The 9,182-nt window shown below is 39.2% G+C and overlaps 1 protein-coding gene across 1 annotated transcript in view; it reads right to left on the reverse strand.

Annotated features, from left to right (window-relative positions):
* Positions 1-2,301: 2,301 nt before the first annotated feature.
* Positions 2,302-9,182, reverse strand: part of MID1 (midline 1) — a 313,623-nt gene continuing 306,742 nt past the window's right edge. The window contains exons 9-10 of the mRNA XM_019524500.1: positions 6,235-6,442; positions 2,302-5,616 (exon numbers count right to left, since the gene is read on the reverse strand). Of these exons, the coding sequence (XP_019380045.1) occupies positions 5,268-5,616; positions 6,235-6,442 (557 nt within the window). The 3' untranslated portion in view covers positions 2,302-5,267. The remainder of the gene's footprint in view (positions 5,617-6,234; positions 6,443-9,182) is intronic.

The following is a 9,182-nucleotide window of genomic DNA, read 5'->3' on the forward strand; positions in this document are numbered from 1 at the left end:
GACAACAACTGGCTGGCTTGTAGGAACTAAAAAGCTCCCAGGCTTGAGCTGAAGGGGAGAGAGAGTAGATGGGTTGGCTCCCAGAATGAGCCCTGAGCACCCCATCAGGGTGCCTCTCTCCTGAGGGTTTGCAAGAAACTGTAAAAAAACACCTTGAGAGATGCTGAGAGACTGTGAACAGCGAGACTGGAAGTTGCTGGAGTGAAACTGGTGGAGGGAGAAGAGTGAGGGGTTGGCAAGAGCAGGCCTGACCCTGGGCACTCTTGCTGGTTGTTCCCTGAGGGGAGTGTGTGAGACCCAGGGAAAACAAGGGCTGTTGGAGCTAACCAAATCCCCAACCCACTACGAGCCCAATATACTTGAAATAATTACACAAATTGAGATAAACACTTGGAGGTAGTAGACTTTTACATAGATTTAGCTAGACTGCATTCTTAAATGGAAGTACCAGGAACAATATAATTAGGCTGCTTATGGTACTTTAAATTGTGCCTCCATTATAACTGTAACATAGCACCTGCTAAAAGAATTGTTTGCATGCTGCTTTAAGGAAATTGTATAGTACTGTCCAGACAATTCACTCAGAAGAATGCTATAGAACTGCATATTTTAAAAGCACACCTGTGTTGGGCTTGAGAAACAGCACATGAGAAACTGCAGCTAATGTGCTGCTGCAAGGACTTGATTTAATAGGCATGCCTTTCCGCTAGCACAAAGGTTCACATTTTGCTGGAGTTTTGACCTCCATGGAATTGGAAGATTCATTGATCTTGTTCTCCTTTCAGCTCTGCCAGTGTAAATCAGGGCTATCTCCTTTGAAATCACCAGACTGAAAACCTGGGTAAGTGTCAAGAGGATTCAGGGCCTGGGGGACTGATATCCCCAGTTTACTGCTTTTATTTGGGTTAGGATTTTAAGCAAGTTTTTGTGTCATTTGGAAATGTGGAAGAAGGTCCATCAGGGAAGCAGCAGATGGACAAATCAGTGCAGGTTTGCTTTTTCATAACAGGGATGAGAACTAAATGAAAGAGTAATGGCAGGTTTCCACCTGTCCAATTATTCTGACCAGTCCTTCAAAGGTCCTGAAAGGCTCATTGGATTCACATAGCTCACGCACATCAGTTCCAATAGACAATGATATGCAAGGGAGTGATGCAGCTAATATCACATCTGGCTGCCTTGGACACTCAGTCCAAATGACCAGGCACCATTTATAGGTGGACTAGCCAGGCACAGCCCAGAACAGGGAATGAACTCACACCTCCATAGCCATATACCTTAACTGCTTTGCCACCACATCCCCTCTGAGCTATATTTTATTCCCACCTCCCCTGATAAACATACATGGAGGCTGGGCTATTGAGACAGGAGTAACTTCAGTTAATGCAGTTATTCCTGAAGTTACTCCTGATTTATAGTTGGGAATAAAGACCTACATATACTTTTCCCTTTGGTGGCAATGGGTCTCTATCTTTTTTCATAGATGGATTGTGCCACAGAACATGCTACATTCCCTTACATTTGAGACTATGGTACGTATTTGCAATCACATTCACCATTCCCCCCTTCCTATTAGTGGGCACATGGGCCACCTCCTCTTCCTACTGCTGATTACATAATATCCTTGAAGCAACTATAGGAATTATTTATATGGTAAAGTAATACTGGGAAATTATTTAATGTACTTTTAGCTTCTTTTAATGTGAATCAGCGCTCCAAAAAAATGGAGGAGGAGCACACTCCAACCTGTCTATGTAGATGATCTACAAGGCACTCTCTTAAAAATAGGTGGAACAATTTTGAAACCACTGCTTGATAGGGTTTGTTAGACTAAAAGGCAGAGACAGGTAAGGCAAGAGAGATACAAACAGATAGAGGAAAAGCTAGGTAAAATGAGCTTTTGTTTCAATCTCTCTTAAACCGTGCTGAACATTATCCTTAGTGACTTGAGTACACTATTCTCGCTCTTCATGCTACCATTAGTATCCATCACTTGCTGTACTGAATTGCAACTTAGGTTTACATCTTTAAAATTATCATCATCCCAGTATGGGATTTATTCACTATACATTTTTTTTGCAAATTTTGTCCCAAGTATTTGTATTTTTTAATATGGCATTATAAATCAGTACTTCACCACCAGTCATAAAGCTTTACTTGTGTCATAAGATACAAGTAAAGCCACTTCTGAGCCAGTTATTCCTTTTTAAAATCGATGTGCTTTATTTGTAAAAGGAGAGCTGTCCCCCATATTTCATTTGATTTTTATAGACCATGCAAAATGCCATAAAACACTGAAACTATCTTTTCAAAGGGATCCTTTTATTGATTAATCAGGCATTGAATCAAGTACCATAAAATAAACAGATGTGTTGGTGTTTTTAAAAAGTCTCCATATGAATACCAAAGATGACAGGTTGTTTCCTCAGTTCCAGTTCATGCAGCACATGTAATGGATCAAAAACAAACTAAAAGGGATGGTCTGAAACTTAATTTGCTGCTAATTAATTTACAGTTATATATGTATACCTATATTTTAATATATATAAACACACAAACACACACACACACATACATATACATGTGCGTGTCTGTGCGTGTGCACATTTACAACTACACATAAACACACATGCCCATATGTATATAGTGCACTGACTGAATTTATAGTCCACAGGACAAATGTGGTTGGCTCCAAATGAAGTATTCAGTGGTGAAATATAAATCCTATAGTAAGGATTATTATAGCAGGTAAAAGGCCATTTTTCCCTTCTGCCAAAACCAGAGTCAATCTCTGAACACATGGTCTGTGTTTAAAATGAAAAAGAGGGGGAAACCTTTCTAATTCATGATACAATTTTCAATCCAGTTTGATCTCTGTGAGTTTTGTGTGGTTAACTCATGAACTGTTTTCAGTTTGCTGGTTACTGAGATTAGCTTCCAGATTTACCTAATACTGTATTTCTGAAAAAGGAGGCACATAGCTTTACCTAGTAGGCTGTTGTAGCTCATTCTTCTCTGCTAGACAGGAGACTGGCATCCATCCCAAATTGTCACTCCCTTTTCCCCATACCTTTTTACCATTGTTTTTTTATGAACTGTGTCCTATCCACTGTACATAACAGCCTTCACATAAACATTCAAGGTTAGATAACTTGGACAAAGCACATCAAGTGGCATTGGTCATTAGAAAATGATTTACAAAAACAATATTTCAGAATATATTTTAATTGTGCTGGGCCCTTTTCTATATCATCATAGACATTAGAGTAAACATTGTGGCAGAGAGTATGTACATATTTTCCCTTAAACATGTCAAATTAGACAAGATCAGTGGCTATTATCTGTAAACAGTGGAATGATGCCACAGCAAGAAGCAATGAAATGGCTCCAGCTAATTTATTACCAGAGGGAAAATTTTCCCCATTCATTCAACAGTAAATATGGCAGGAATAGGAAACTAAAGGGGAAAAAAAGCCCCCCAGCAATGTAATTTCTAATTTTTAAAAAGCTATAGGCATGTACTCATTACCCTGCTCATAAGCTTCTTTCATATGATCATAAGGCAAACTATATCATATCTTTGTACCTGGAAAATCAATGTTTAACAACTCTGAAGCTGAGCTTAGGACCCTTTTATTTTGGACCCATTAGTGAACAAAGTGCATTAAAGTGTCCTTTCCAAAGGACACCCAAAGCAAAATTTAGATTTACTGAGCCAATGCTTTCTTGAAGCTGGTATTCCATAAAGATGATTTTTCACCATTTCATATTAGCAATAAAACTATTTTGATCATCTCAGTAGGAAAATCATTCTTTTAAAGACCTCATACTGTCTTTTACATTTCAATTATTTCTAAGAATCTCCCAATGTGATCATTTACACATAAATATTGTAGGAAGCATAAAGGGCCATACTTTGTATAAAAAGAAAAGGAAACGATGGTTCAGATTAGGACAAAGTAGGTACAACCTCTCCTGACTCCAGTGGGGTTCTACCTACTAACACCAGGGCTAATTAGAAGGTAAAATAGACAAATTAATTTTATTGCTGCAAATTTGTCACTTACTCCTCATTCATAAAGAACATCCTCTCAAACAACCCCACACAATAAAGCACATTTTTGTTTCATTGTCTGATTTTATGATGAACTTCGGTACAGTGTTTTTCAATACAATGTTTGTAAATCAAATGAGTTGCCTGTTTATAGATTTTGGATGGTGTGAGACAACAAAACACTTGCATTCACATTACAATCAGTTGTATGTAAGGAGTCTGTCTCATTTTAGGTGTACAGGCTTGGGGGGTTATGGTGAACTTGTAAACTCAACGATACTCATCCACATCTCTACCACCAGAATCGACCCATTCCAGTTACAATGGAACTTAGAATGAACAGCTGATCATCAAACCAAGCTACAGTCAGGCCTTAGATTGGCTGCTCTACTCCAGTGCTGCTGATTTTCTGGATGATATCAGTCTAGCATATCTTCAATGATCCTACAGAGCTTTCTAAAGATAGAAGTTAAGCCTTGGTAGAGAGAATCATCAATAATATAAATCACCAGATGGTTTTTCTACTGGATTTATAGAAAATATTCCACGTTTCTTTTAGAAGTAGATTTAACATGCTGCCTTACTGGCAAATAGAAAAAAAATAATGTTTCTTGTTTTGTTGGACTGGCTAGCTTCACTGCCCTCTTTTTATTTTCTTTCTTCTTCTTCTTCTACTACTTTTTCTTCTCTGACTGCACATCCCTGTGTTGCGGAAGATGTTGCACACAAGAATATTGGAATTTAATGTTACATTAGTACAATTAAAACTTGTAGTATGTGGATTTGTCCTCTGCACAGTTTCTAGTATACAGAATTCTTGTTTGTTTTGTCTGCTATAAAATAAAACTATGGAAAGGGCTAGTGAAACTTTAGTGAATGAGGCCCTTCATGTGCAAAAGCAATGAATTGTAATCCGAATATCCAAATCAGGCTTTCCTTTTTTTCGTTGTTTTTTTAAATCTATAAATAATTTATAAATCTTCCTGTAAGAGACTAAATACAAAAATGTTCCGAGAAATTATTAAAGCCATTTCTTGCCCTTTAATACAAAATACACAGTAAAGAGAGTTTCCCATTTTCAGTTCTGCTGAAATGGGAATCATCAGAGACCTCTTAAATGCCATATAATCAAATAGCTCCCATCAAGCTTCTATGGGCAGCATTCTAGCAGTCCACTGAAAATTTTGTCATCCTACCTCTTTGCTTTTAGCAGTTATGGAAGCTGCTCTGTGGAGTCTAAGTGATCTGGGATAGGCAGCCCCGTTATAATTGTCAAACATTTATTCCATACAGTGAATGTGGGGCAAACAGGCTGCCCAAATGTAATGTCAAAAGTGTAAAGGTGTAAAGAGTTCAAAGCATCATAAAAGGCCAGGGAACCATTATCATAGTCCAGCAAAATCCCAACACGACGGAGGTGAGGAGCAGGCTCTATAGGAATTTCTTTGCTGTTATGTCGCACCACCCAGGTATTATTACAACGGCAAAGCACCCAGGAGGCAGAATTTTTTCCAATCCACTCATGCTTAGGTGCTGACTTGTAAGAAATGCCAATGGCATACCTGTAAAACAAAACAGCTTAAGAAGACACCTTTTTCATGCTATGCTGTTTTCCAGCAATAAAAGGCTAAACATTACCCTGAAGGACTCTGAGGAATGCCTGACACCCTTCTGTTCATTTATGTTAAATTCTCATTAAGGGAAGACTCACCAAAATATCTGCACAGCCTTAATTAAAGTTCTTCCCTACTCCCCATGTTGTGACTGGCAGATCATGCAAACTCTATTGTCCATAAAACTGTGTAATTTGGCTGCTATAGCAAATTTTTGGAATTCTTACCTAATGACAAAGGCCTTTTTTATTTACAAGGAAAATTGTTGAATACTTAACAACTCTGGATTCTAATTCTTCCAACCTAAATTCCCATCCTAAACATAGGAATAAGGAACACCTTAATTAACTTAAAACACCAACTTTCCATCTGCCACTCTTTTTTCCATTTGTTCTAATCTGATTTCTCCTTGCTGATTTAATATGTATTCCAGTGGAAAGAAGGTGAAAGAAGACATCAAAAAGTAGGTCCGCACAGCACAGTGATACATGACTCAAATGCAACTTGATATGGAAGCAAACGCAACTTATTTCTGGCATGGCAGATCATTAAAAATGTGATACATACCATGTACTCCCACTTATAACTACTTCCCAATAATGCCGTCCACTGTCGATAAATACATTGCCAGCTATGCCATAGCTCCCTTGGCTAGTGAATCGCTCAGGTGTATGGCTCTTTTTGGAAGAGGTTTCATCACGCTCCACTGTCAGGTTATCATGGGATACCTTCAACTTTCTGTGGGCGGATTTGGGATCCAGTTTAAATGGCTGGCCTGGACACACACGTGCACAAAGATAAGCGAAAAGTTTGTTAATAGTAATAAGTATAGTTGGATCACAGAATTTATACTATATATACTATATATATCACTAATCTATTAATATATATTACTAATTTATTACCAATATATATTTTCATCTCCAAAGTGCTCTGAAAGTGGAGTAAAACACCTTTAACCTTGTATGCTAAACATGTCTACACAGCAAGTTAATGAAAAATGGACTGTTAATTCACATACAGCTTTACAGTACATTAATTTCCTGGTGAAGATGAGCCCTAAGAGCAAGCCCTCCAATTGTACTCACACTTATTCTCTGAGAGCAAAAAGTAACTTGAATCTTTTCTCTCTTTCATGCAACTGAAACACACGTCTGCAAATTAAGCTCTGATCATGCTTTTCTTTCTCCTCACTCACCATTTAGATTTTAGAATAACATATAATTATTAATTTGCCAAGGATGACAAACTATAATAATGGCTCTATCACCATTATGCAGCTGTATTACTTCTTAATCCCTTAATATGAGTTTGTAAATGCTATCCTGATCTGTTCATTCACTCTCAGTGTGTGCATCTACATGTGTGTTTAACTGCACAGTATATTAATTTGCTGCAGCATGAAGAGTCAACTGTACATGTGTGATGCTACTAGTCCTCCAAAAACTAATTTTCACTGCCATATAAAAGTATTGTCAGGGACAGTACTATCTTACAGTGGTGAAAATAACTGTACATAAATGTACGTGTAAATGCTGACCCAGGCATAAATTGTGCTCTGTCAGCACAGGCAGCAGGGGGCCAGACCTCTACTTGCTGCCTAGCCACACAGCTCCCCTCTTTGGGCACTCTTGTGCCCCAGCCAGCCAGTCTACTGCCTGACATTGCAACCTGGAGCCCGGGGCTGAACTCCCGAGTCTGCTGCCAGCCCAGGGCTGCTCTGCCCCAGCACAAATTGCTGTGGTCCTGGGCACACATGTAAACGCTATGTCCAGGAGCAGCTGACTCCAGCACTAACTGTGCCAGAATTTATTTCTGCAAATTAACTGCATGTGTAGATGCATCCAGTCTTAATTATATTGGGAGAAACATGCTGCTGAGTATCCAGTATCACTGTGAAAGGATGCCATCATAGCACTACAATGCTGGATGCTCAGCTTTTAAATGAAGGAAGTAAATTATAGTTCGGTACACATGGTGTAAAGCATCACTGAGGCAGTTGCTGTTGGCAGATATCTCTTGCTGTTGCACAGGGCTTATGGACAATAACAGGAAGTAGTTTGCTAAATCAAGTCCTGTAGCTACAGAATGCCTGCTAAAACTCTGACAAGCTTCCCCATTGTGTTAAAAAGCAGAAAGACTGTTTTCATTCTACCAAATAATTTCTGAAGGACAACTGAGAAAATATGATACTGCTAGTGGCAACAGACTTCCCCCCACTCCTTTTCTTCTTTCACATAAATGGTAAAAGTGGAAGATTTGATGACATGCATGGGAAGTGGAATAAGTATTCTCAGAGGCTCTGTGATGTTATGGTGTTGACACGTGTATTTTAAATTAAGATGTGAACTGCTTAGTGTTTGTGGAAAAAACAGTTAAGTCATTTTTATGCAGTGGAACTGAAGTAATTAAAATTGGTATAAAGAAAGGATTGTTAAGCCAAACCTGTCTCAGTCACTATTATTTCAAAATTAAGATGAGAGAACAGAGTTAAATGTAGGGGTATATTCTGTTTTCATGATGTATATGAATTATGCACACATACCAAACTTGAGAGCATAGGTTTTGGCACATTTTTCCCCAAGAGTGCAAACAGTCTGCTTTTTTCTACCACTGGCTAGTAGAAAATGCAGAGTGTCTCACCACCTATTCCCTTTGTCTTTGCATTGTTGAAGCAGCATCTGGAGCATGTTTTGTTCAGTACTGGGTTGCATCAGGTCACATCAAGTTTCACAGTTACATGACAGGAAGTATTTTTCTGTGTCACATCCTATCTCCAAGTCAAAAGTGAAGAACAATTACATTTCCCAAATGGGTCCTTCAGAGGTAGTGAATTGATTATTTTACTTCCAATTACAGGTAACTGTAATTACTGCTATACACTGTCTTCTAAGTAGCAAATATGGTTTATATAAGTAGGTAGTCCAAGGACAGACTGCAGGCAGAGGAAGAAAGAGAAGCTGGCTTACACCACTTCCTCCAACACCTTTCCCTACAATACCATCTTTCTACTATAAGGGTATCAAACATATAGCCTGTGGGCCAGATCCATCTCACAGAGCCATATAATCTGGCCAGAACTGCTGCCCGTGGGTCTTGCCTGGACCTGCATGTGGCCTGCCCCAGATTGGCTCCACAGACCACATGCAGCATGCACCAGCACTGGCCCCAGGTGGGGTTGGTCTGGGGCATACACTGCCTAAGATTCTTGGAACTAGTCTGGGCACATGTTGCATGTAGTGTGAGGGGCTGGTCCAGGGTGTTTGCTGTATGCAGCACCTGCACTGGCCTGCAGTATGTGCTGGATTCAGCATGTGAGGTTGATCTGTGGGTCTGATCCAGCCTGCACCTTCATGCAGGGACCCCTGATTTGTTTCATACACCTAGCCAAAAATCTTCACAAGCCCCATCATTCCCTAACCAAGACTCCAAGGCACCTGCTGTGACTCTAAAAAAAAAAAAAAAAAAAAAAAATTAACTAGGCAGGACAAAAGCCGGCAGAGGAAAAAAACTTA

The sequence above is a fragment of the Gavialis gangeticus genome, unplaced genomic scaffold (genome assembly GCF_001723915.1).
Source record: "Gavialis gangeticus isolate Ggan-Ray unplaced genomic scaffold, GavGan_comp1, whole genome shotgun sequence".
Taxonomy (NCBI): domain Eukaryota; kingdom Metazoa; phylum Chordata; order Crocodylia; family Gavialidae; genus Gavialis; species Gavialis gangeticus.